This window comes from Pituophis catenifer, unplaced genomic scaffold, assembly GCF_029215685.1.
Source record: "Pituophis catenifer annectens isolate HBS135680 unplaced genomic scaffold, rPitCat1.0.hap2 SCAF_1, whole genome shotgun sequence".
Taxonomy (NCBI): Eukaryota; Metazoa; Chordata; class Lepidosauria; order Squamata; family Colubridae; genus Pituophis; species Pituophis catenifer.
Window position 1 is genome coordinate 21,855,100 of NW_027256881.1, and position 27,501 is coordinate 21,882,600.

At 41.5% G+C, this 27,501-nt stretch overlaps 1 protein-coding gene across 1 annotated transcript; it reads right to left on the minus strand.

The window, feature by feature from the left end:
- Nucleotides 1-1,136: 1,136 nt before the first annotated feature.
- LOC139319042 (probable proton-coupled zinc antiporter SLC30A3) lies at nt 1,137-20,307 on the minus strand. Its single transcript, XM_070946684.1, has 8 exons — nt 20,210-20,307; nt 12,186-12,403; nt 11,733-11,879; nt 7,056-7,209; nt 6,066-6,270; nt 4,945-5,050; nt 2,121-2,255; nt 1,137-1,282 (listed from the first exon to the last, which is right to left on the minus strand). The coding sequence occupies exons 1-8, from the start codon at nt 20,305-20,307 to the stop codon at nt 1,137-1,139; spliced, it is 1,209 nt and encodes a 402-aa protein (XP_070802785.1).
- Nucleotides 20,308-27,501: the final 7,194 nt, after the last annotated feature.

Here is a 27,501-nt window from a genome sequence, read left to right on the forward strand (position 1 = left end):
AGTCAAATGGTTCTTCAGGCATCCTTTCATTTGGTATATTAATATTATATTAACATTATCACCAGTCTGCACTTAATTCCTATTTTTCTTGTTCAGATCAATAGAACAACAAATCCAATAGAATAGTTTTGAGAATCTACACTTTTGCTCCTCCAAGTAAGGCTTGGGTCACCATAATCTGTAAGCGAATTCAGCATCCTGCTGTCATAGCATGGTAGTGTATATGTGCATAGGTTTTGAGGTCAGTTCTGTTCGTTATTTAGATGAGAAACCACCTGTGAATACCATAGAGAACATGAAAAAAAAATCCTGAAAGAAAACACATTTCTATACTGTGGCTAAGAAAATGACACAGATGGATCCATGGAGTCACCAGGAGTTGAGATTGACTTCCATGAGAACTGACTTTTTAAAACTTGGTTTAGACAGCAAAGCTCTGCAAATATCAACTTTTCTCCAGGAAAAGGAATAAAGATAACTTCAGCTGTGGTAAGATGGTGAGAACATTGGGACAGAAGACATTTTTGTGACTAATTTTGTTGCTCCTTTGTTCTGCAGGCAAAATTGGGCTTGCTCTACTTTTGCGGCATTAGTCACAATAGGCGGTGGAGTGGAATAATGTTGCTCCACCCATGCTTTCATCATTCACATTCATTTTGAAAAGTTTTGTTATTCCTGCAGCACATGCAAACACAGAGATGGTCACAATAAAAGCCCTGAACAAGCACCAAGCTACCCAGATTGAAAAAAATGACAGCTTTTCATCTCAGAGCAAAGATGTTTAAAGGCCTTGGCACCAGTTCCCCATTTCTGTTGGATTTGTACATCAATACAATTAGCAAATGAACATGGGAAACCGTTGTGGCCCCACATGACTGGAATGCAGTATGAAGAGGCAAGGCTGAGCTTGGAACGATGCTCAACCACCAGCAACTCTTCCATGGAGACTTCCTTGGCTGGGCAGACAATTATCCCTGGTGCTCTGCCATTTCCTGCATATGCTGGTTAAACATGCATTGGGAGGAGGCTTTTGCTATGAATGGCAAAAGAGGCTGGTCCCTGCTTCTGGCCCTGGATTTCCAGGCACCTCCTGGGACTGGCAGTTGAAGAAAAGTAGGCAGGGTAGCACTTTCCCCTTAGTCCTGTGGGTCCTGGCACTGGTGGCAGGTGACCATGTCATCCAGGTAGTGCTCCACCTGAATGGTGCATGAGAAGAAGCCAAACTTGCTTTGTAGCAGAGCTGTGGCTTCTTGTAGCACAACCTCCATGTCAGCATCAGATTCTGAAAGCAAAGGTCAAAGTAGGGTCAGTTGTAAATTGGCTCAGTCTATCTCATGCATTCCCCTACAGGGGAAATAAAAGCTACTATTTGTAGTTCCCAGGTCAGAATAGCAGAGATCCTATTTCACATCCCGAGTTCAATCCTCTGCATCTCCAAGTAAGACTACAAAAGACAATTTTCTGAAAAAGGTCAAGGACACCACAGGCTTGGGATAAAATATACAGTAAAGGGTTCCATTTTACAAGGCCAGGAACCACCAAAGGGGGGGGTTGTTGTTGAACTTTTTAAAGATTTGAGATAGTTTCAAAACTTGAAAAAGAACCCCTAAAGTATTAAGATATTTGGTTTTCCTGGAGGTAATGACAATAGTAGCAATAACACTACTGTAACCACCCACACTAGGAGAAAAAATCTTAAAGGCTCTGTCCCAGTGGTGGGTTGCCCCCGGTTCGCACCGATTCTATAGAACTGGTAGTAAAACCAGCGGGAGGCTCTGCCCACTGACCCCGCCGTCATCAAAATGCTTCTGCGTATGCGCAGAAGAGCGCGTGCAAGTGAAGCGAGCACGCGCACATGGCCCCTTTGCGAACCAGTAGTAAAGGTAAGTAGAACCCACCCCTGCTCTGTCCAGTGTATTCTTAGTCATGCCTTTTTAAAAAAAAAACAATGGGGTTTCTTCCACTCTTTGTCTTTCCAGGGTCCAGAAATGTGATTCTGCCACAATCTGTCTGTTTTTAAGCCTGTATGCTCCTTATAAGCCAAGTCTGAAAGCCCATGAAACACTGCAGATTTCCTGCATGATCTACAGCTGCTCAGAATGGAGGAAAAAAGTACTTACCAACAGCTAAGTGTACAGCCACAACATGATGGCTGAGCGTTAAAGCCCAAAGGTGCAGATTGTGGACCTGCTTCACACCTTTGACAGAGAGCAGAGTTTCCTTCACTGCTTGGAACTCCACACCTCGTGGTGTCCCTGAAGGACAGAGAAAAAGGCACACATTTAACTGGGCCCAATTCAATCCCCATTTAGAAGCCTCTGATCCCTGCTTGAATTGTGCAAAGTGACTGCCTCTTATGTAAGCCAAACGTACCATAAAGCAGTCATTTTATGTACAGATCCTGGGAGGAAGACGCAAGATGCAGAAGAGAGGTATCTTCTATGCAATTTCCCCCTGAGCTAAGGAAAGCACTGTCACATCAGTAGTGGGTTGCTCGTGGTTCTGTCTGGTTCTTGAGAACAGGTAGTAAAAGCGGCAGGAGGCTCCGCCCACCTGCCCAGACGTCATAAGGTACGATCTGTGCGAGTGAAGCACGCTCCCGTTGCGAACCGGTAGTAAAGGTAAGTAGAACCCACCCCATGTCACATCAACTGTGCAGCTCAGCATGGAGACATTATTCCAAAACCAGTCTTGAGAAAGCACAGTTCCATTTATTTTTGTACTGAAATTTGAGAGTATAGTACTAGTATACCTGGTACATCATTTTATTTTTTTGCCTTGATCAGAAAAATCACTTTCCAGTTCTGCCCGCCCCCCACAATGGAGAACATAACCACTTTCTATATATACAAATTGCACAGAGCTTTGCTTTAGTCAAAATTTGTTGAGTCCAACTTAGGTTGGTTTCACATTAATGAGTGTGTGAATGATTAAAACTGAATAAATGATTAATGAGTGTGTGAATGATTAAAACTGAATAAATGATTAATGAGTGTGTGAATGATACTATCTAAAACACACACCTGGTTCTATGTGGCTCTTTTATCAAAGACAAGTACCGGTAGTTACCTGAGACACTGAGCATCCAGCATTGCTGAATTGTGGATATTAGAAATCTTTGTTTCAAATTCTAGTTTCCATGAACTAATGCTGGCTGCATAGGTTTGGATAGCATAACAAGCCTCAGGTATGCTATTGCCTGTATTTAAAAAATTGTGGCTTATACACATTTTAACAGAGCTCCCATAAACAGCTTGCATATTCTAACTGTGGTAATCATAAGTATATGTTGGGAAAGCATTCCAGTAGGGTATCATGATCTGTGATGATCCTTTTATCTAAAAACACTGTTCCTGAACAGAGGCACATTGATGCTGTTACTAATCTAAAAGCCATTATACAATTCTTGGTTTGTTACTGCAGTTTGAAAAAAGCCATGGCTAATAGTCAGACTCTTAGTGTTTCCTTGAAACCCAAGCCATATGTTTGGTTGTTTTTTTTAAAGGTATGATAGAAATATAGTAAGAAAATGATGGAGGAGGAAGTAGAGGACACAAAATATGTACCCAGATGACACACTGAATGATTAATGATGTATTGTTCGTTTGTTTAATAAAAAACTTTTTATTAAAAAAAAACCCAAGACATATGTGAGCCTCCCTTACCCTGATATGGAGTCTTGGCCATTTCCAATAAATTGCATAATGCTTTCAGAATTTTTAGCTGTAATCATGCCATCTGCAATCCAGATGGACTCAGTTATGGATGTACCACTGGAAAACCTGAAAAATCAGGCTAGGGACAGATCATTATGGAGAAAACTATCTATGTGGTTGCTAAGAGTCGACACTGACTTGATGGCATCTAACCAATCAATCAAATCAATGCCATCTAAGTGCAAACATGAGTGGCAAGTGTAAACAGGATTTGAGCCAAATCAGGACAAATGTAAGATAAGAGGAGCCCTTGAGAAACTTCAAGGTTTGCAGAAGGATAAAGGATTTTTTATTTAAATGGGCAGTCTCAACTGTCAGTACCTGTCTTTCTATTCCTGCCCCCACCGCCATCACAAATGATGTTTTTTGGATGAGAAACAAAACATTTTGTTCTTCTTCCTCAAGGAAAAAAACAGTCCAGTTGCCTTTTGAAAAAGCACCTTTGAAACAACTATGACCTGGATGACTGAGAATCTCCAGCAATATTTAAATGGACAAACCAACTAAAGAACAGCACAGCAAGGACTGAATATCCTTTGGTACCTCAGAATGTCAAATGCCAGGTGGAAAATTAAAAAATCAGGAAGCAGGAATAGACTGCCAGTTTGTTTGTTTTTTGCAGTCTATAATATCTTGCAGTAAGTAGGGCTAATTGCCAAGAGCTCTAAAGTGGAGCATTTCAATTGGACTCTGTGCAGCACAGATGCAATGTTTTGTTATACATCCCACTGGAAATTATCCCACTTATCATATGGTAACTAACTGTAGGTAGTTGATCACCATCATCATCAAGATAATTTCATCTTATTACTTTGATCAACACAGACTCTGTCTAGGTTATTTTCTTATTTCAAAATAATAGTTTATTTCTAAACATTTGCCACTTGAGGCAAGATATCTAAAGGCCAATTTATGAGCAGACCCTCTGGTGGTTTCTCATTTCTTCACCTTTTGATATACATAACTAAAGAAATTTGTGTCATTATTTTCTTCCTCAATGTACTTGTGTACAATGTACAAAGGAAAATTCCTTTGCTCTTGCCATCATTGCCCATAGCTTTAAATGCATTTATACCATCCACTTACACTGTTAATTATACATAAACCATTGTTAATTAATAACTTCCTATAATAAAACAGATTATTTGCAAGAATCATTGTAGAATTATTTTAACAATGTCCGTCCCCCTGTAATGTAGCCCCCTTGCAGCTGTGAAAGACAACTTACCTTCCATCAGTACTCGAAAGACATCACGAAGGATGGTTAAAGTGGAGCCCAGCACAAAGACTGAGAAGAGGAAAGTACTCACTGGGTCAGCAATCTTACATTGGGGCTGCAAAAAAGGAGAGGGAATGGCAGATAGTATGAAGCATCCTGGTACTTAATTCCCAATTTTCGCACCCTGAGTTGGTTTTGCAAAGGAAAAGGACAAGTAGTCACACAATCCCACTTTTTTTATAGCCAAGGTTCTCAGTAGAATGTTTATATATTTTGATCCTTGTTAACATTGTTATATCTGAGCTATAAAAACTCATATGACCATTAAATAGCTGCCATTCTGATGGACTGGTAGCCCAGATAGAATACAGTAGGCCTAAACTTAACACAGACAATTCCTCTGAAGGTAACCTGGTTTTCTATGCTATATTTAAATTTTGTTTTATGGTTATTTTAATTCTGGTTAAAAATATTTTGCTCTCTTTAAACACACCTCCATCATTAAATTCATTGGTAAGCTTGTTTTCTTCTAGATTTCTTTTCTGCAATTTGATATTCTGTTACTGGCCAGCCAATCATGGATGCACATTTTGTGGGAGTACTTTAAAATTCCAAAAGTGTTTTCTACACACACAGAGAAAGTATTGCCATTATATGTCAATGAGTATAATTCTAGAAGTTTCTGGGTCCATCTTCTCCCAAAAAGTCTGAATAGGAACTTAGTATCTCTTCCACTGAACATTTGCATGTACAGCAAATGAAATGGAGGTAAGTTTTGGAAGAAAAATGTGTCTTGTTCTAACAATCAGACACCTGCACCTCGTTTCCCCAAGCTTGATCTCCCAATCAGACCCACCATTAGGGCAAAGATATCTGGCCTAACCATAATTTCTTTTACAATGTGTGAGGAAGAGCTACTTCTTCCATCAGTTGTTTATTCACAATATTTAACTCCTTGGTGACTTTTGTTGTGCTGGGATTCCACATCTACTTTTCTGCACAACTACTGCCTCAGGCTGGGGGGAAAGTAGAAGTAATGGAGGGAAATGCTCATAAGGGAGGTCTTCATTTAGAGAACAAGAGAAACGACGTATTGTATTAAATAAGTATCATACCCTGATCCTTCATACCTTGAAATAGATGACAGTGGCAGCAACAAAGACCCCAATGCTTTGAAGTAGGTCCCCCACCACATGTACAAAAGCCGCTCGGACACTGGTGTTGTCATGGGTGGGAATGGAGGGGCCACGAGGGCTGTCCTCAATCTGTTCATAGCCTCTTGTGCTGAATCCATGACTGTGTGCAGAGCCTGACTGATGCAGAAGGTAGGCCATGCTGTGGAGAATTTCGAGAGTGGTAATTAAAATCATCTTTGTCTCTATTTCTCACCAAACAATTATAAAAATCCCATCCATCACAGCAAACCTTCTTCTACCCATAGTTCCTATTCCTTCACCAATCGGTACAGACAACTGGACTAGCATATATATCATATTCATAGAGGTGATATACTTTAATTACAAAATAATCATAGCCAAAATATAGCAGCAATAGTATAGATCGTTAAGGGCATCTCCTAATCAGTGCTTTTACGGCAACCAAGCAAAATAGGAAATCTTTCAAATATGCACATATTTTATTTGAATTGCTCTACAGGAAGACAGACAGGCTAGATAGAATCCTGCCTGATAGGATCAGCAATGGTTTCCACATAATCTCCAGCATCTTGAAAGATTAAAAAGCAAGAGCTTTGGGAAAAGTCATTTTGTAAAGATGACCAGTGAAGGGAAGTGGATTCTAGCAAAATCAAATCAAAAGACCGCCTGAAGTAGAAGTTTATTTTCAATCAAACCAGCCAAATAATTCTGGAAATATCAACAAAACCCCTCAAATACAGTGGCATCTTAAAGAGAAGTAGAACAAATTTCTTATGGCCACAAACAGGACCTGTCTGCTCATAACAGACCCCTTCAACATGCGATCAGTGGAAGTATATGGCTGACAGCTTGCAATAGAAGTTAGCTTGCTTAATCGGTCCCACATAGACACTCTACTTGATAATTAAAATTACCTCCTCAGAATTAATATTCACATATTTTCCCCATCCTAATAATCCTTACATGATGTTCACTCCCACTGCACAGGCTGAAGTGCCCAGCATCACAGAAGCTTCAATCTCATAGTCGTTGCTAATTATGCGGGCTGAAGCTAAGTAGACCAGCACTCCTGTAACGATCCAGATAGAGAAGACAGAAGCCAAGGCACCCAGGGTTTCTGTGAGAAAAAAGAAAGCTGCTGTTCAGGTTCCCTAACTATCTTGACAATTTTCCTCCTGATCTTTCTGTAAGTTGCTCAGGGAATAGTAATGCAGACTAGCATTAGACTGGCATTAATTGCACACCAAAAGGGCAAAACCTAGATCTCATCTTGGCTCTGTTCAAAATTATTTGGAGAAAATTTGGGGAGAAGCTACAGGCTAGTTTAAATTTTCACAGTGGCCCTTTCCCTACTTGCATTTAGAAATGTTTTATAGTGCCCTGACAATTGCCATGCTCTCCTTATAGATCATTAATTTTGCATGATATTTTAGTGTCACCTAGTCGCAATGTCAACATAACAGTGAAGTAGACAGGCTTTATATCATTTCTACAATGGCTGGGTGATGCTACCAGTATAATCACAAGTATAAAAATGACCTCTCATTTCATTACTACCCATAGTTGAAGATTTAAACAGCCTTGTGTTGTGATTTTCCTCTTTAACCTTACATTCTCTAAGCAGTTGTATTTAGTGAACAATTGCATTTATTAGGTAATGTTCAAGATTTGAAATCTGAGTTTCAACAATATATGGAACGAGAACTGCCAGATGTATAATTCAGAAGAGGCAGGGATACTTGAATTTACATGGATAATAACTGATAGATAGCAAAAAAGGCAAAGGAGCTCCAAAAAGATAACCATTTTGGCATTTTTATTATATTCAGGCTTTTAACTGCACAGTTCATAACAAAATGTATATATAGATTTTAAAAATATAGATGTATTCAGCCATCTCACTTGGCTATTTCAGAATTTATTTGATGATTAGGTAGTAAAATTAAAATAGAATAAGGTGCAAGTAAATGATTCAATATTGGAATAATGGAGAAAGAAGTGTACGAAGTACTAGATTTTATTTAATTTTCATGCAGAATATATCATGACAAATGCTGGACCAGTTGCAATAGAAATTGAAATTCAAATTGTTGGGAGAAACATCAACAGTGTTAGAAATGTTAATGATACCTTGAGGTCTTGAAGTGAGGAAGCCATCTCTTCTTAAATCTCTTGTTAAAGATGAAAAAAAAGAAATGCAAAAGCTATCTCGATGCTCAATATATGAAACCCCTAAGGTTTTGTCAAGAGGCAATGCTAACACACTGAAAATAGAGAAGAAGCTGAAGTAATAGCATATTACTTTCCTAGGCTCAAAAATGTACAGAGATGGTGACTATAGCCATGAAATCAAGAGATATACTGTAACCTGCTTGGGAAAAAGACAAGTTTAGGCAAAATATTAATGTGAAGAGATAACAAGTTTGCATTATCAAGCCCATAGCTCTCCAGTGATATGGCTATGAAAGCTGTAAAAATTGATTGGGAATACTTTGAGTAGCAAGAACACATCATTCAATACCACAGGAAGTAAAATCAGACTGAATGCTGGACACAGATTAAGAAAATTAATGTTGAAACAGATAACACAATGTGAAAAGACCTTTCTCATACTGGAGAAAATCCTGATAGTTGGAAAAATCAAAGACAATAAGAAAAAACAAACCAAGAGAAAATAAGTTATCTAGATACTATCACTGATATAACTATATACTTGCAATAACTTAAAGAAGCAGTTATTAGTAATTTTAGAGAAGCCACTACAGAGTCCCCAAACTGCAATAGGGCACAGTGACACCAGATCTACCCTATCCATGCCTAACATGAGTTAGTAGATGATGTGCCAAAAAGGAACAATAAAAATCTGAGGAGAAAATAATTCTGAGGGCCTATAACAGACACACTCCCACAATTGGGCAGCATATTTCAGAATTTACTCTATTGCCATAACAGAGTCACTCTCTGAGATGGGTGGTTTGATAAATTTGACAAATAGAAATAGAGATAATAGAAATAGAAAATGGATTGGTGAGGAAGCCAAGTTTATGATGTCATTGTTTTGTACTGACACAACAGTGGGGAATAGCGGAGAAATAACATTTATTATAAATCTAATTGGGTGAAATTGAGCCCATCCATTTTCTTCAGCCTATAAAGTTGATGTGAGATAAAATAGAAATCACTTTTCTTCAACTTAAATTTATTAATTTTAAATCCTGCCTTTCAGGATAACAAGTCTCTCAAGCAGCTTATACAGTAGGTAAGCCTTTTCCCTTCTTCTGTTCAATCATGACTGATTCTTGGAGATTACCTGGAAAAGTCCCTGCAGTTTATGTGGCAAGGTTTTTAAGAAATGGTTTGCAATTGCCTCCTTCCTAGGGCTAAGAGAAAGTGATTGGTCCAAGGTCATCCATCTAGCTGTGAGCCTTTGTCTCTTCAGAACTAAAGAAGCTTATTGGATGAGAAGCAAAAGTTTTCAAAGGAAAAAACAAGAAAATCCAGTTGTCATTTGGGGAAAAAAGGCACTTTTGGAACAACCATGACCAGAATGAGAATATCCATTGACATTTTGTTCCTGAGGCAAGGCTACAACTCACAGTCTCCTGTTTTTAACCTGATGTCTTAACCAACTGGTTCTCAATAAGTAATTTATACAATTGTAAACAAAAACAAAGTAATAATTACTTAATTACAAATAACCAAACTGTAGGGTAACTGATGGTAATGATCTTGTGAGCAGATCAAAGGAATTCAGCAGCTCTGATAATGAGTTTCTTGCCTTCCTCCCTTTCCTCATCAAAGATGATATGCCTATCCATTCCTAGAAGTTCTTCTAACTGCCATCAGAGTACCCAGAGTAAAGTTGAAGGAAGGGACGGAAAAGCAAACTGTAGGGAAGTCTTAGGCAATGGACAAGTACACCTCACAGATACCAGATCAAATCTTCAAAATAGGCAGCCCTGAAAATGGATGCTAAAGGATATTCTTGTTTAGTTTTGCACCTGATTCTCTGCATCAAAAGAGACTCCACAAGTCCCCTGCAAATCCAAAGAAACCTTCTGATTGTCATCAAAGATCTAAAAAGTAAACAGGTACATAAATCTTTTATCTTCAGTCAGCCATTCTGCTTCCTTACTCCCTTCCCTCTTGGAGTTCTCTGCATGCAGCATTCAGACAAGCACTTAAATGCTAAACCCAAGCCTTAGGCTAGAGGAGAGGACCCCAAACTTTAAAACATTGTAAGAAGTATTGCCACATACAAATACAGCAATTATAACATGCTGTAGGTCCTATAATATCTCTAGAGACCTTAATCACAGTGCACATAGCTCTAGTTTTTTTTTATGCGTTTTGCCCTCACATTACTTTGCAATGGTTCAAAGGGAGAAGAAATTCATTCCTTCTAGTCTTTCACACAAAGATATGTTTTGAAGATGTCTCACAGTATGTTCAAATGCTGTTTTTTATTTTAATTGATGTAATTATTTTGTCAGAAAACAGAGAAAAGCAGAGGGGACAATAGGGAAAAAAGCATTCACAGAAAAGTCATAATTGCATATATTGAGACACTGTATTGACATGTATTTTTTAAGAAGAGGACAATAATCTCAGACACCACACATGGGAGGGCAGTACTCACCAAAAGTATGTTTCAAATGGATTTCTATTATTGTTCAAGGAAGTAAAACAAATAAATGTAAATATATGCTAGAGACTATTAACTTCAATAGATAAAATGGAGTTACCTTAGCATAGGCTATCATGAGAAGGAAGGAATAGAGCAAATATTCTGTCCCAAACCAATGCCAATCTTAAAAAAAGACTCTGATCAGAGGAAAATCTTATATCACAAGATCAGAAGGATTATCTTTCAGCATTCATTCATTTTGTCAATAGAAAACAGGCACAGGTTGGTGTGAATAGCCCTTGGATGTAGCACAAATGAAATCAGGAATAAATGTCATGTTGTCTAAGGACTTTTCAAGAACAAATCTTTTAGAGTTTTCTAGAAATGTACATTCTATCCATTTCCTGTAAAAGGCCAATTTAGTTATTCTAATGTTCTCTCTAATCTCTTCAGACAAAATTGTAACCTTAATTCTCAGGACATGTGTTGAAAGCTATGTGTAGCTGCTTATTAATGCAACCATCTCTCCATGACTCTGGTTAAATCTAAACAAATTATTCTAGATTATGTGTCAATTTGTGGAGAAGGACTCTAGCTTCCAGTGTAAAAAACATGCTTCAGCTTTCTGCTAATGTCAGAGAAGGGTTGTAGCCTGTTTGAATGTTGGGAAGTTATATTATTAATTATATTATTAATTTAATTTATATGCCGCCCTTCTCCGGAGACTCAGGGCGTCTTACAATGCGTTAAGCAATAGCCTTCATACTTTTGTATATTTATACAAAGTCAGCTTATTGCCCCCACAAACTGGGTCCTCAATTTACCCACCTTAGAAAGGATGGAAGGCTGAGTCAACCTTGAGCCTGGTGAGAATTGCAGTAATTGCAGGCAGATGGATGTTAAATGCTGCCTTAGGAGGCATTAGTCTCCTACGCCACTCAGGCTCCTTAATGCCACTCAGGCTTCTTATACTATAGGAATGTTTTCATTGGTCAGCTATTGAAAGAACCTACCTGAGCGGTGCCAGCCGAAGCTCATGGTTTTGGTGGCTGGGCGAGTAGAGACCCAGAGTGAAAAGAGGCTGACACCCATGCTGCCCATATCTGTCAACAGGTGGGCTGCATCTGTCATGATGGCCAGGCTATGTGCCAGGTATCCACCTGGAAAGCAAACAGACAGACCCCTGGGGATTTTAAAAGCATAGATGGAGACAGAGCAATTAAAACCTAGCATAAATATGTGCACAACTTGTTAAACTGGTTGATGATAAGATAATCATTTTTTATTGTATATCACTTCATATATTATACAGACAGAAGCCTTTTAGTCAGTTTATGGTTTAATGAGTTGGATGAATCCAGAAAAGGAGTTAATTAAACAACCAGGTTAAGTGTGTTTAGATGGATGCAGATGATTAATAAATTAATAAATAGGGCAGATCTATTATATATTTTGACAAAACTGACCTATAACTTCTCCAACCATGAAGAGAAAGCAGACCAGACAGGCAATGCTGAGTTTCCGCTGAGCCTGACGTTTCTGTTGACTTTGAGTGGTGGAGCATGGCATAAGATGACAGTGGGGGACCACACATGGCTCCATCTTGAGTCCCACCATGGATATATTTGCATGGCCATTTTCTGAGGGCAGGTTGGGAAAGACATCTTGAGAACCTGCAAACAAACTGAAAAAATATTGGGCCATCAGAAGAACCTTCCATCTGGGTCAGATGCCAGAAGTACTAATAAAGGAGAATATTTGTAGCTGAGGGTTGACATGAAACGTCTGGAAGAAAACAAGCAAGCTCAAAGAGCACCAAGGAACCCTGATGCCAACAGTCCACATCAATTCCTGCCCCCTCCAATGTTGCAATGGTGTTAATCCAATATCCAGCAAGAATAGAAAAATAGCAAGGAAAATATGATAAAGGCTTGAGCAGAAATCATGAAGGTGCAGCCCACTGGATTCTGATGAGAGCAGTAAAGATACATGTTCACATTTTGGTTTTATGGAGAAATAGCTGTGTCAATTAAAACCAAGAACAAACCATAAACAAATGAGCACAGGCTGCACAGGCTGACCTGTTGATAGAATTAACTTATTTTATGAGATTGTATAATACATGAAATAAACTAGCTAAACGGGTGGGTTTGAATAACATACTACCCCCTTTCCTTCCTCCCTCCATCCACAGATACATATACAACAAGTTTATAAGTTAAAATGTTCTACAAACTATATTAGATCTTGAACTGCCCTAGTTAAGGTACCAAGCAAATTGAAACAATTAGGAAGGAGATGGATGCACACCAGAAACAAATTTACTGAGACTGACCTTCCTGACCATCCATCTTTGGCAGTGGAGTGACCAAGGAGGAGTCTATCAACAACATATTTTTAATGCAGTCTAAAACTCATTGTGACAGTTAAAACAAACCTGTTATGGTAATGATTGCAATTTGCTAATCCCTACTTCTCAGTTAATTCAATTTGGTCACACAATATATTGAAATTTAAACTAACCAAATGGATTAGGTTTGATCACTATACTAATCTACAACAAAAAATAAATACTATTCATATTTATGAAATGTGTGCTTGCATCTTAGATCTTTACTGAACTGGTTTCTGAGCACAGCAAATTTGCTCTTGGTTTTGAGTTGCTTGCAAGGAACAAAGAGTGAGGGAGGGTTCTTGACTTTCTGCCCTATTTGTGAGTCTCTTGGAGATATTAGCCTGACCACTGCAGGAGGCAGAATGCTGGATAACATGGAATGATTTTGGCCCGATCCCTGCAGAAACAGTGATATAACACAAGTGTAACTCAGCTCTGATATTCACCACCCTATATTTATTTGGAACTTGGCAGTGTCTTTCATAAGCACTCAGCCAGTGAAAACAGATGCTAATAATACATTTCAGTCACCCAGATGGATAATTAATAGTAAGGGATGGCTCAGTAAGCACTGAGCATCTTCTATCAATTTTGAGCCAACTCAAGTTCTGTCCCCAACAAGAGATGAAAATCCCTAATACATCTCATGAGGTTTTGCCATAGCAGCTGCACATGGCAAGGGCTCTTTTAAAGATAGTTTGTTTGACTCAGGAGCAGATGCAAGCAAGCCTCCAGCAAAAGTCTCAGCTGGACATGCTTCACCAGCAGGCCACCTGCGCAGTCAAGAAGGCATGGAAGGACTCAAGCCAATCCTTAACAGAAACCACACATTTTGCATTCCTCTGTCTACTCTATCCAATCACTTTCATGCCACAGGAAGTTCTAGGCAACCTGCATAAGGAACTGCAACTCACATGCTCCTGTACTAAGGGGTAACATCTGAGGGATCCCATCTCATAATACCTATGCAGTCAGAAGATTCACATTTCAGGTGTGTCACTTAGAAATCAAGAATTAGAAGATGTGTAGCTCAGATAGGTTTTGGATTAGCTCCAACAGCATATTTGCATCATGACAGTAGAGACTGTCTTCTGCCCAGGACTTTCTATGGCCACGAATCAGGCTTAGGTGGACCTGATTCAGTTAATGTTAGTTTGGTCACTTCTCCCACCCCTCCCCACTTTCTTCTTGTTGACTCTTAGGGTAGGCTTTGGATTAGCTCCAACTCCTTTACTTGCATTGAGAAGGATGAAAATATGCTTAGTATGCAATTTTTTTCCTCTTTCTTTTTGCCCTGTCCCCATAACTTTGCTTTCTTTTCTCCTCAGTAAGACAGTAATCTTTAGCTGGAACAAATTAAAGGAGTATTTTCTCCGTTGTTTAAACAACTTAAAAAATTAGACTCAAGGCATAGTATCTGCTAGGATTTGTTTGCCCAGGACTTTAGAGGGAGAGAACCAGTTTGTAGAGGTTAAGGCACCAGGCTAGATCCAGTGCTTGGGCACAAAGCCAAATGGGTGATTTTGAGCTGATCACTTTCAAGCAGGCAATGGCAAACAACTTCAGAAAATGTTCCAAGAAAACTGCAGGGACCAATCCAGGCAATCACTAGGAGTCAACACTAACATGGAGGCACATGCTGTACACATACACTTTAAAGCAGGGGTCCCCAAACTTGGGAACTTTAAGACTTGTGGACTTCAACTCCCAGAATTCCATAGCCAGCATGTGGATTTCACCTTGTGGAGTTCAGCTTGTGGACTTCAACTCCCCATGGCTGGTTGGGGAATTCTGGGAGTTGAAGTCCACAAGTCTTAAAGTTCCCAAGTTTGGAGACCCTTGCTTTAAAGGGAGCTGGGAAATAGATCAGTAACAAAGACCAAAACTGTCCTGCTTGTATTGGTTGCTGGGGGCTTCTTGCCCTTCAGCAGGCACATTTTTTCCTTCACCTCTTTTGCCCCTCATTGTCATGGTCCAATAGCAGGGAATCTGTGGAGAAATACTGAAATGAATCTTGTCATTTGATCTTAATGTTTTTTTTTAATTGATCCCATTCCCTCGGATTATTTCAGATAATTATACTTCGGAAAAGGCCTCCTCCCCGAGTAACCCTGGAGCAAGATCATCCCTTTTGTTCCCTCAGGCTTCGCAACTTGGGCTCGGAAGTTTTCATGGGCCCAGCAGGGCCCAGGCCCTGCGTTCGCAGGCAGAGTGGCCTAGTGAAGGGAGCTGGAAGTCCAGGTTCAAATCCTATCCTCGCTCTCACAAATGCTCAGAAATCTCAGTGGCTGGTTAGCCCAGTTGCGCTCCGTCCTCCTGCGCAAGAGAGCTTCTTTTGCATCGAAGCTGAACATCCAATGGGCAGAAGAAGCCTGGCTTGGGGACTGGAAAAGCTCCATCACCGGTTTCAGTGCATACCAGCTGAAGTTAAAAGATGAACCCCCTCCCCTCCCGGTCCTGGTTCATTGCTCAACTCTGCGAGACCGCTCCAAAAAATGAATAACTGGCGGGTAACTAGCGAGGCCCTCCTGTTTCTCTAAGGCCAGCTAAAGACCTGGCATCAGCTGCATCAGCATATTAAACTAAATAGGAAAGGGTTTAATAGGATTAGTTTTGGTTAGTTTTGTGCATGACAGCGGTCGTTCATTTTTAAGTTCCGCTTAAATTTAAACTTAAAATTCGCTAATTTAGGGTTCACATACACGCATACAGTAGATGAATTCCATTGTTGGTTGTGTGTCTGAGGCCAAAAAGTAGTAGAAGTACATAGTGCCTAAGGTATCAAAATTCCATTCCCTTCAAAGCACCAGAACAGTTTAAAAGGCCTCATTCGGGTTACTTCCAAATCCATAGTTTAGTTTTTCCTCATAGCTTCCTGGACGTAATAAATTCAAATAAAGAAATGCACCAATTAACCTGTTCCTGAATTAATTTATTTTTGGGGACAGCCTCATATATTGGACCATAACTGAGCTCAGTTGGCTGAGTTCACAATTTAGTGAACGTGCAAGTAGTTATGGGTGCGTCCCGCTACTCCCATATAACACCACTATTGTGCGAGCTGCACTGGTTGCCGGTGGTCCTCTGGATCCGCTTCAAGGTGCTGGTACTCACCTATAAAGCCCTTCATGGTATGGGCCCGGGGTATTTGCAGGAACACCTCCTACTGGCCTCCCACCGCCCAGTGTGCTCACATAGGGCTGCCCTCCTCTGGGTCCCCTCGGCCAGACAGTGTCGGCTGGCGGTCCCCAGGATGAGGGCGTTCTCTGTGGTCGCACCGACCCTCTGGAATGGGTTGCCCACCGGGCTCCGGACAGCCCCCGACCTCCGCACTTTCCGCGCCGACCTAAAGACATGGCTCTTTCAGCAACTTCCCTGATCTGCTGTGGATTTTAACTTGGGGATTTGGGGATTTTAAATTGGTTTTTAATATTATTTAATTTTTATCTATTATCGGATTGTTTTATTGTTGTGAGCCGCCCCGAGTCCTACGGGAGAAGGGCGGCATATAAATCTGATAAATAAATAAATAAATAAATAATGCCCAGGGAGTTTTAACAATAAATTAACCAAGGTTAGAAGTAATTAAATGTAGCCCTTGAAGTTGCCTGATTAGGTTAAGCATGACCTGTGAAAAATTCATATGATTGTGTATGGGGGAGGGAAAGAAAAAATATTATTTGAGGTGATAATCAAGGGGAGCTACACTTGTAGACATTGTTGTTTTAAAAAAAAAGTTTTTTCAACCCCCCCCCCAACATCTCCAATGTGCCTAGACTCTAATTATCCAATTGGCCCTATGCATTAATCGGGATGAGAGCTGTGAAGCATAACTTCTCAGCATCTAATTAAAGGCCGTGGCTTGCAAATTGGTCACATTCTGTTGCAATTATGTCAGTGGCTCAAGACATCCATAAGGGATAGAAAATATTCAACATTTTCCCCCAGTAGAAGGGAGCACATCCAGTCTGGGATTTTAGTACAATTGGAAGAGGGAAAAGACGGCAGAAAGTCACTTTTTGCAGGAAATCCTAGGTTCCTAATGGGTTCTTTCCAACTATAATGTTGTTAATGTTCTGCATAGCTTATAACATGTTCTGCATAGCTTATAACAATGGGAAAATAATGAATTTTATATCATGGAATCATTGTGGCTGTCTCCCCTAAAGGGGTTGGATAGCTGGTAGTTCAATATACAAACCATTACCTTCATGTTTTGTAGAGCTTCCTTTTTTGTGGCTCCCTGTAGTCATTATTGTTGAAAACCAACCATTCAACTTGCCCCTACTTTGAGGCAGGAAGTTACAAAAATGGCATTAGCTATTCAAGGATTTAGAAATCCATAGCATTTTCCTCAGAACACCCTGAAAACAGAAAATGTCCATGTGTGTGATGTGGCCTACACAATTTGCCTCCTCAGCCTGAGCCACAGTCCATTTTTCTGCCTCCAAATGAGATTCACTGAGGAGATGGAAGAGATGGTCCTGTCTTTCCAGGACAATTGACCCCAATGACCCCAATGACCTTCAGAGCTTTTTTCTCTGATTAGGCCCGGCAAATCTGAAGAAAGGATGAAAGTTGTTGTTGGGTTCAAGTGCCTGCCCCTCCTCATATGCAAGCAACAAAAGAAGGCAGAAGGGAAACAGTGACAGTCCCAAAGAGCAGACTTTATCAGCCCACTGCTCAGCTGTGCCTGGCATCCAACAGAAATATGGAGGCAGATGGGTAGAAAGCTAAACAGCCACGCCGCCTGCCAAAGGAGCAACCAGAACAGCAAAAGAAGGGATAACAAGTAAGGGTCCAACTCACTAACCTCCTCCCCAAATTTATCCCTGCAAGCCTTTCCAGGTGGCCTTCCATTCCAAAGTAGTTACACTGAAGGTCTGTGTTTACAGTAGCCGAAGCAGATTGAATTAAAAGAGAATGACTGCATTTGTGCAACCTATGGAGCTTGGTTACTTTAAACTTGATGTTAATGTTGCTTTTGTTTTTGTTTTGTGCAGTTTTAGTGTATTATGCAATTATTATTTTTTTTGCTTTAATTTATATGCCGCCCTTCTCCGGAGACTCAGGGCGGCTTACAATGCGTTAAGCAATAGCCTTCATACTTTTGTATATTTATACAGTCAGCTTATTGCCCCCATAAACTGGGTCCTCATTTCACCTACCTTTGAAAGGATGGAAGGCTGAGTCAACCTTAAGCCTGGTGAGATTTGAACTTGCAGTAATTGCAAGCAGCAGATGTTAATCTGTTAATAACAGTGCTTTAGTCCACTGTACTACAGGCTCTATAGCCCCTTTATGCTTCTAGTATTGTGTGATTCAGAAAATGGGTCATTTCAGCTGGTCCAGCTAGTCAGTGGTTCCTCTTCTGTACTGAGCAGCATGCAAACAGGATTCCTCCTTTCCTCCCTCACCCTCACCCCAGTTTAGTCAGCAGCTCAGTTCTGGAGCTGTGCCTGCCAAAATCTTAGGTGAGTTTTTTTTGAAAGGGGGTCTTGTCCACTGAAGTGACGGCAGAGGGGCAGGGAGAATCCATTCCTTCCTCCCACCCACCCCACTGCCGGTTCCACTGAGCAATAATCAACTGTTTTTGGTGCAGCAGCCAGGGCAGGAAGAATGAGGGGACATTACTGCAGCAACTGTAAGAAAAAGCCCCTTGGAGCTTCTTGACCCCACGCTAGGAGCAGATTTATTTTGCCCCTGCCTTTCCAGGGGCACATTAAGAAGCAGAGAAAAGGCAGGCAGGAGGGGAAAGGCTCAAGGTTGACTCAGCCTTCCATCCTTTCAAGGTAGGTAAAATGAGGACCCAAATTGTGAGGGCAATAAGCTGACTTTGTATATATATATATATTTTACTCTTCGTAGGTTTTATGTGTGTTTTTCTTTTAGCCAGGTTTTTCCTACATAAAATCTTGCAGAAGAATCTTGGTTAGGTAGGAAAAACCTGGCTAAAAGAAAAACATGTACATATACATATACATACATATATACTATATATATATATATATATATATATATATATATATATATATATATATATATATATATATGTATGTATATATATATGTATGTATATATAAAACACTGCTTATGGGGGTTCGAAATCCCTACTAAGCGGGTATATACAAAAGTATGAAGGCTATTGCTTAACGCATTGTAAGCCGCCCTGAGTCTCCGGAGAAGGGCAGCGTATAAATCGAACCAATAAATAAATAAATAAATAAATAAATAAATAGAAACGCAAGCTGCAGACCAAAACATCCACCCAAAGCCGCCTTCATCTCCAAAGCCCTCTTCCCTTGGATCTCTTCCCTTCTCACTGCCTGGACCAGTTCTTCTTCCACCTGTAATGAAATGACGCTCCCTTCCCCTGTATCCCACAAGTAGGAAGCCATCAAGGAAGGAGGGGAGTGGGTGGATTGGATCAGCAGGAATCGAAAAGCACCTCCTGGCTTCGGAGGGCTGCAGGGATCTCAGAGGAGGAGAGGAAAGAGAGCAAGCGGAGAGGGTGGGGGAGGGGGAAAAGTCAGCTGCCAGGCAAGAGAAGAAAAAGCTCTGGGCCAGCAAAGTTGTGTTTAGCCATCGAGGAAAAGGTTGACTCAGCCTTCCATCCTTTCAAAGGTAGGTGAAATGCAGACCCAGATTGTGGGGGCAATAAGCTGACTTTGTATAAATATACAAAAGTATGAAGGTTATTGCTTAACGCATTGTAAGCCGTCCTGAGTCTCCGGAGAAGGGCGGCATATAAATTAAAGCAAAAAAAAAAAAAAAAGCGGAGGGGACCAACCGCACCGTAGAGGCTGGAAGAGTGGAGGGGGGCTCAGAGTGAGGGTGATGCACGCACGGGGCGGGAGGGGGACAGGAGGAAGCCAGGCTTCGTTAACCGGCCGCTTGTTGGAAATCACGACCCTCCAAACAAGAAGGAAACGGAACGTCCTTCAGAGAACTCCGGCCCTGCCTAAAGATCAAGGGCTTGGCTCCGATGGGCCCCCGCGGAGTCCAGGGCTCTCTGGCAGGGCAGGACTCGGCAGGGGGAGGTGGGGGCATAGCGGGGGAGGAGAATCGGGGGCAGAAGGGGAAGGGCTGCCTCACCTCTTCAGGCGAAGACTACTGGAGCTGCGGCCGCTTTGGCTGCCCACCAGGCGGGCGGTCTCGGAGGGGTCCCCACTGGCTAAAGTAGGGGGCTCCATCGCCAGGAAGGTGGGCTGCAGGCCAGCTGAACTGGATGGGCCCCTCAACGACGCCTCTTCTGGCTTGGGCTGCCGCTGCCGCTGTTTTCGCCGTCGAGAGGTCCGGACTACAGCAGACACAGGTGGGTGGAAAGGAGGGCTGGGGCTGGCCCCGCCCTACGCCCGCAAACTCCTCCCCCTGCAGGCAGTCCTCTGCTCACCCCCACACATACACACTCCGGACCTGCCGTTTCCCATCTAGCGCAGGTGATTCCCACTGAGCCTGCCAGACCGAGCGATCGAGGAAGAGGAGGAAGTTTCCGACGCCGGGTTGGCACCACTCGGTGCCTTCCTGCTCCCGGACTATCCTCTAAGCCGACCTTCCGTGGTTTGTGGGGCAAAACCGAGCAATCTCGTGTCGACTCCTCTGCAGGATGAGAGCAGCCCGGCTGCGAAAAGGCTTCCCTGGAAAAGCGCTCCTGTTCGATTCAGCCGAAGGCCATCCGGGATCGCACGGAGAGCCTTTAAAGCCATACCCCGATCCCTTAGGTGGACGCAGCCCTCCAGACAGATGCAAAACAATCATCGCAGCTTTTCCTCGGCGACGGACGGCCGCCTATCTTAGAGGGATGGTGGGATGGGAAAAGTCGTGGCCGCCGTCTTCCCCAAAAATAGCGGAGAACACGAGGAGTGCCGGCTGGATAGGATCAGCTATTAACAGACGTGTCTTCTCACTTTCATTGGAACCGCAACGAGACCCACCATAGGTCGCTGTCGAAGGAAAAGCCAAGGGAAAAGCTAGGGCGAAGTTGGAAACCAGCCGAGGATCGCTCTGGGGAGTGAGAAGCAGATCACATTTTGTGTAGTAGATTAATCAAGGGGATCGGGATTTCTTCAAATTCACAAAGCGAGAGTTCTCCCTGAGCCAAAGAGGAATTCGCCGGAGGTGCCTTAGGATACAGGAAGATTCAACTTCTCTTGCCTCTAAGCATTCCGGGTGTCAGCCCTGCGAGGTAGACCAAGACAGGAAACGGTCTGCACAAGTTTGACTAGAACTATAGAGCAGTAGATGATAGTAACAGAATCATGAAAGCTTGACTGCGTTTGCCTTTCCTACCTCTGATACCCCAGTGAATTAGTGTGAAACTAATTTCTATTTTCGGGGCTTAAATCTGCTTTTGTTTCTCTAACGTCTCTGCATATTTACAACTACTCCAGGATCGTTTCTGTGGTTCTCTGCATCAGGCGGCTGGGGCAGTAGCCCTTCCTCTCCAGGAAACAGAGCTGCCCGGCTGGGCTTCCCTTCCCCATGGGCCCTCTTAAATCCTCTATTTCCAGCTTAGTCGATCCAGAAGCCCCCCCAGCTGGATCGGTTACGGTGGGACGCGAGAAGGGCAGGCGGTGGATGAGCAAGGCTTCGTTTGCTCTCTGGAGGAAGGCTGAGATGAAGGGAGCATTTTGGCAGTGGGGGTGCTGGCAGATGCAAAGTTGCTCGGTGGTCTCCCTTCCCAGCTGCGAACAAGGGGGCACGGATCATCGGGCACCCACGAGCAGGATTTCCATCAATCCTGTCATTCCGCTCGGAGCCACGAAGCCCTTCTTCCAGGACTTGGAGCGTCGGGAGGTTGAGTAGGAACGCCGAGCGCTGGGAGAAGAGCCGAGCATCCGAGGTGAGTAAAGGATTCTTGCTGCAAATAGAGCCAGCCGATCTTGCTGGGAAGTTGCTGAGCGGTTGCTGGCACTTGGGGCCGAGATGTTTTGACGAGCAGTTTCTGAAAAGATCGGACTCGGGCGAGGACCAGACGGGCGCGACAGAGAAGGGTTTGCTGATGGAAAGGCAGCAGTGTGGTACCGCAACCGAAGCCATTGACGGAAGAAGCGGTGGGGCTGTGGCGGTGGGGAGGGCCTGATAATCAGGGGGGCGTTGTTTTTCGGTTAAGCCTCCCCCCCAGTTCTGCATGGCTGCTGTGGGAGATGGCGCGATCTCTTTCTCGGAAGGCATTGCTCCGTTGGTTGGTCGAATTAATGGACCAAGAAATCTTCCACTTCTTTGGTGAGGCAGCCGCGCTGGATGAAGCTGAGCAGTCGATGCCTCCTGGGTGGCACTGCATTCCCACAGCAGGCTTAACCCAGCCCAGGAAAGACTTAGCAGCCTTACTGGCAGAATATGCTGAACTTGATTGGCATAAGCCAGTTATTTTTATTTTTATTTTTAATTATTTATTGTCATCGTCGGTACTTGGAGTGGGGTGCGAATCTAGTGTGTGTAATGTTTTTTAATGGTTCGAGCAACGCCTTGAGCAAATCCAGAGGTTCAGTAGATGCAATAAGCAGGAAGATCGCATTATGCCACCGCACCCCATGATAGCAGGCAGGAAAGACGGCTTCCTTTTTCTACAGCGATTTTTAAGGCAGACCGGTCCCGCATTTCTCTACACTCTCTCTCTTTCCCCCCCCCCCCCGCCCCTCCAAAGAGGCCGACCCTCCTTCAAGGTTGGGACTCAAACAAGACCAGCGGTTGAAAGTTGACCCAGCTTGGCAGACAGAAACCTTTGGATATCTCCGGGCAGCGGTGCCCAAATCCAAGGCTTTTAAGGGGTTTCGGCTGATTCTTCTCGGGGGGTCTACAACCCTCAGTCCGATTGCACTTCAGGAGCAAATGCCAGGAAGATTCCTGCAATAAGGGGCTTTTTTTTAAGGCCGCCCGTCTAAAAGAGGAGCCTGAATAGCTCAACAGACTAAGCACTGTAATTTAATACCAGCTGTCTGCAATTAAAGTAAGATCGAATCTCGCCAGGCTCAAGGTTGACTCAGCCTTCCATCCTTTCAAAGGTAGGTAAAATGAGGACCCAGATTGTGGGGGCAATAAGCTGACTTTGTATAAATATACAAAAGTATGAAGGCTATTGCTTAACGCACTGTAAGCCGCCCTGAGTCTCCAGAGAAGGGCGGCATATAAATCAAATTAAAAAAAAGAGAGAGAGACTTCACATTGGAGAGAGCCAAATGCCGCTGGGGACTAGAAGTACAGCCGCAATCGAGGAAGCCCGAGCGCCTGGAGACCTGGCTGGCCAGGGAGGGGAGGCCTTTCCAGAGCCCGTGTGGAGCGAACGATCCGGGCCACCTCTGCTGCGGTCACGGGCGACTGGGTTGCAGAAGCGTCTCGGAGAACGAGCGCATTGTCTTTGGCACGAAAGCCATGGTGACTCCCTGCGCCAGCTCTGGATTGCAACCGCCGGGGCTCGGCTTCAGCACAGCAGCCTTTGTCCTCCTCCCTACCTGGGGAAACCCGACGTCCGTCGCCATCGGATAATCATTCTTTATAAATGAGGAAAAGAGCGAAAAGAGATTTCTCCGAAGAGGAATGTCCTGCCCCTTTTAAAGCGAGTCTTTTTTTCTTGCGACCGAATAACGTAGGGTTTTTATCTGTAACACTTTTTTTTGGTTAATGAATAAAAACCTACAAGCATAAATTATTATAGTTCATCTGTAAAAGAATAATTTAACCCAACTCCTTTCAAAGGGGTGACAAAAATCATACCTTTATTTAAATAAACCCCAATCTATTTAAACAATTTTAGTTTAATTCTTCTTTTCCATAAATGTTCTAGACACAGATCTTGTTCCTTACAAGCCAGTTTCAGATAATCTTTTCCCCCTGAGAGACCATGAGAAATTTCCATGCTTTTGCTGATAAAAGATAGAACATAATTTATATATATTTTAACTTAAAATATTGTTGAAGTCTATGACATAATTCCAGAAGTAATTTTAATTTTTTTGTCCTAACATTTGTTAGGGATATTAAATTAATTTAAGACTATTGTTCAGCCTGGGAATACTTTTAGCAAGGAAATGAACCTCTTTTAGTTTTTTTTTAATACTTTTGGATATTTTTATATCTAATGGGGAGCAGCTCCCTGGAGAATCTGTTGTAGTTCCTATAGTTATTTTATATACTGATATTAGTACTAGTTTACATTTATCTAGAAATTCAATCTTTTTAAAAAATATCAGTAATCTACTTATATTTATACTTTATGCAATATTTTCATAAAATACCTACTTTTTACATTGCAAAATAAATTGATATATATTCTGGTTATATGATAAAATTATATCTTAGACTATGAGCTTCCTAAAAAAAGATAATGACAATTCTTTTCTCCAGTTATTGAAACCTCCTTGATATCTTATTCTTTGAAACTCTTTTCCAATTCAAAAGATGGCTTCCAGGTCTGACATAGAGTATTAGTGACACAAGGGGAATGCCTGGCAATTATATTCTTTGTGCTTTAGCAAATTGATTGCAATTATATTTTTCATCTCATTAATTTGAAGCCTTTAAACATCTGGCCATTTTACTATATCTAGTCACATCTCTTCTGTAGTGATAGTTTGATATAGGTAAGCTATTCCACCCAATTTGAAGCATAAGACAATATTATATTTGGTATTTTTCTCTTATCCCTGAATGTTTTCTGTCCGTGACTTTGGAATTGGAATTCAGGATTTTAAAGTTCAATACCTAAGCAGTAGTATTTGACTGGGCTTCATTCAATGTCTTTGTGAAAAGCTGTGTAAGAGAAATATAAATGTTTTCAGGAGCACTTTTATTGGGATTCATGGGATCATAGTTTAAAATAACTAAGAAATATTTATCCCAATGATAGAGAATGCTAGGAAAAAAATTAAATAAACCCATTCTAAACACCTGCATTTAAGATGCCAATCTCTGGATTGTTCTCTTACAAACACCCATCTTAATAGGTGATCTTTTAGATTTTCCTATTATTTATATCCAGAAAGCTTGCTGAAAATATCTGGTTTGTAATCAAAGATACTATACAAGTAGACATATTTTTATGTTACATCCTGCCTTCTCATAAATATGAAAATACTAAAACAAAATGTATTGTATTTTTAAAAATCCCTTGAAATTATCCACTTTAAATATTCCCCTGATTTGTGTGTACATTCATTTGAACACTGAAATCAGGAAGGAAGAATTTAATACAATAAAAGGAGCAGAGTGAATTCTGTTATGAATGAAGGGCAAAACTTATATCCATTACACTGGTTACATGGGATATTAAAGGAGTGTTGGACTACCAAATCAATTTATGTTGATGCAAGCTCCTACTTATTACATGATGCCTGCTCCTTTAATGGTTAATAGAATTACTTTGTCTTGTTCCAAACAATAGTCAGCATACTGTAAAGACAAAATAAGCATAAAGCAAAGGAGGAGGGCATTTCAGATCAAAATTATAGTTCACACCCGTTCATGGCTGGCTGCCTAATCTTATTGGAGGAAGGCTTTCAAAATACTTTTTAATATACAAACCGGCTGTGGATAATAATTCATTTGGGAAAGGTCAACACGGGACAGCAGAAGGCTGGTAACAGTTTCCAAACTTTGGACAATAATGACAGATCTACCTAGGCAATGCAACTCAGTCAATGCTCAATTCTACAGAAAGATCTATTGACAGATTTAGATTAAAGTTATTCTCCCTTCTGCAGGGATAAAACCTGCCAGATACCAGATAGATAACTCATGGAGTTTTATATATTTAAAATAAACTTTAACAATTATGTATTTAAAGTAACAAATGCCAAGATGGGTGAGCACTTTCTAAGTAAACAACTGACAAATGACAGAAATATAGATCCAGAGATATCAAACAAAAGCCCAAGTAAATTAATCATGATGTTTGCAAGAAGAATCAAAACATGAATGAATCAGTTAAAATAAAAAAGTCTAGGACTAGGGGTGACATGATAACAGTGTTCCAATACCTAAGGGGCTGCCACGAAGAAGAGAGGAGGTCAACTTATTCTCCAAAGTACCAGAAGGCAAGACAAGAAGCAATGGATGGAAACTAATCAAGGAGAGAGAACCAGCCTAGAAGGGGAAATTTCCTGACAGTTAGAACAATTAATTAGAATGACTTGCCTCCAGAAGTTGTTGGTGCTCAAACACTGGAGGTTTTTAAGAAGAGATTGGACAACTATTTATCCGAAAATGTATAGGGTTTCCTGCTTGGACAAGGCGCTAGACTAGAAGACCTCCACAGTCCCTTCCAACTCTATTATTCTGTTATATATTAAATTAAATTAAAAACATCACAATTGACTTACTGTCTGCTTACTTACTGTGTCCTGTCTGCTATGGCACAAAGAGACTTTACTAAAAATTTCTGAGGGACCCATCCTTGTGATGTTGCCTCCTTCTCATTCTTAGCCAGCTGCAGAGTCAGTAAAGAGTTGCATTTAGTTTTTCCACTCTGGAACCCTGTTTTCCCTTCTTCTCCCAACACAAAACCTTCCATGCAAAGCATTTAGGATGTTTCAGGGATGAACTTGAGGGTGTTGAAGCCATGGACAGAGATGTGTTCAGCTCTTATTTATGCATTTATTTGATATTTATATGGCTGCCTATCTCACAAATGTGACTCTGGGTGGCATACAATAAAATCAAACCAAAGAAAGAACAATCTTTTTAAAAATCCATAATTAAAAAAACTATCAATATTATTAAAAAGCTAGCAGAGAACATATTAACCATCTCATCAATTCATCACTTCCTTGAGACCCCCAATCCTGTTGACACAGCAATGTTTTGAGGGACTTCTGGAATGTTACTAAGGATGGTAGTAGACCGTAGTAGATGGGGAGAAAGATGTTTTACAGGGTAGGTGCCATGGCAGAGAAGGTCCATCTCCTCTGTCTCATCAGATGTAACTCTTTAACAGATGGGGCTTGCAACTTACCTTTTCTGTTAGACCTAATGGGATGGGCAGATGTAATTGGAAAGAGACAATCCTTCAAATATAAGTAGCCAAGACTGTGGCAGAAATGCCTTCAACCTGTCTAGTTGCTGAACACTGTAGTCCTATGCCCCTTTTAGCTTTGGGCAGGAGAGATCTAGCCTTGTTCTCTTTGCACTACAATATCAAACTCCCAGATACATCTGTCATCAAGGAATTCAGCTCTTTGGTGTGTGTGTGTATGTGTGTTATATAATAATAATAAAAATAATTAATAATAATTTTATTGTCATTGTACGTGTATACACAGTATACCTATACGAAATTCACTTAACACCCAGAGACCAGGTCCAACATACATAACAATCCCCAAACACACTCCCACCCACCACAATTCCCCACCCCTAAACCACCCAAACATTCACACAACAGACCAAGTAAT

Excerpts from the sequence above, each read along its gene's own strand:
- LOC139319042 (XM_070946684.1), bottom strand. The coding sequence starts at position 20,307 with ATGGAGCCCCCTACTTTAGCCAGTGGGGACCCCTCCGAGACCGCCCGC. Across the intron at positions 11,880-12,185 it reads CATGGTTGGAGAAGTTATAG|GTGGATACCTGGCACATAGC; the intron begins GTCAGTTTTGTC and ends TTTGCTTTCCAG. Across the intron at positions 2,256-4,944 it reads CTTTCGAGTACTGATGGAAG|GGACACCACGAGGTGTGGAG; the intron begins GTAAGTTGTCTT and ends TCTGTCCTTCAG.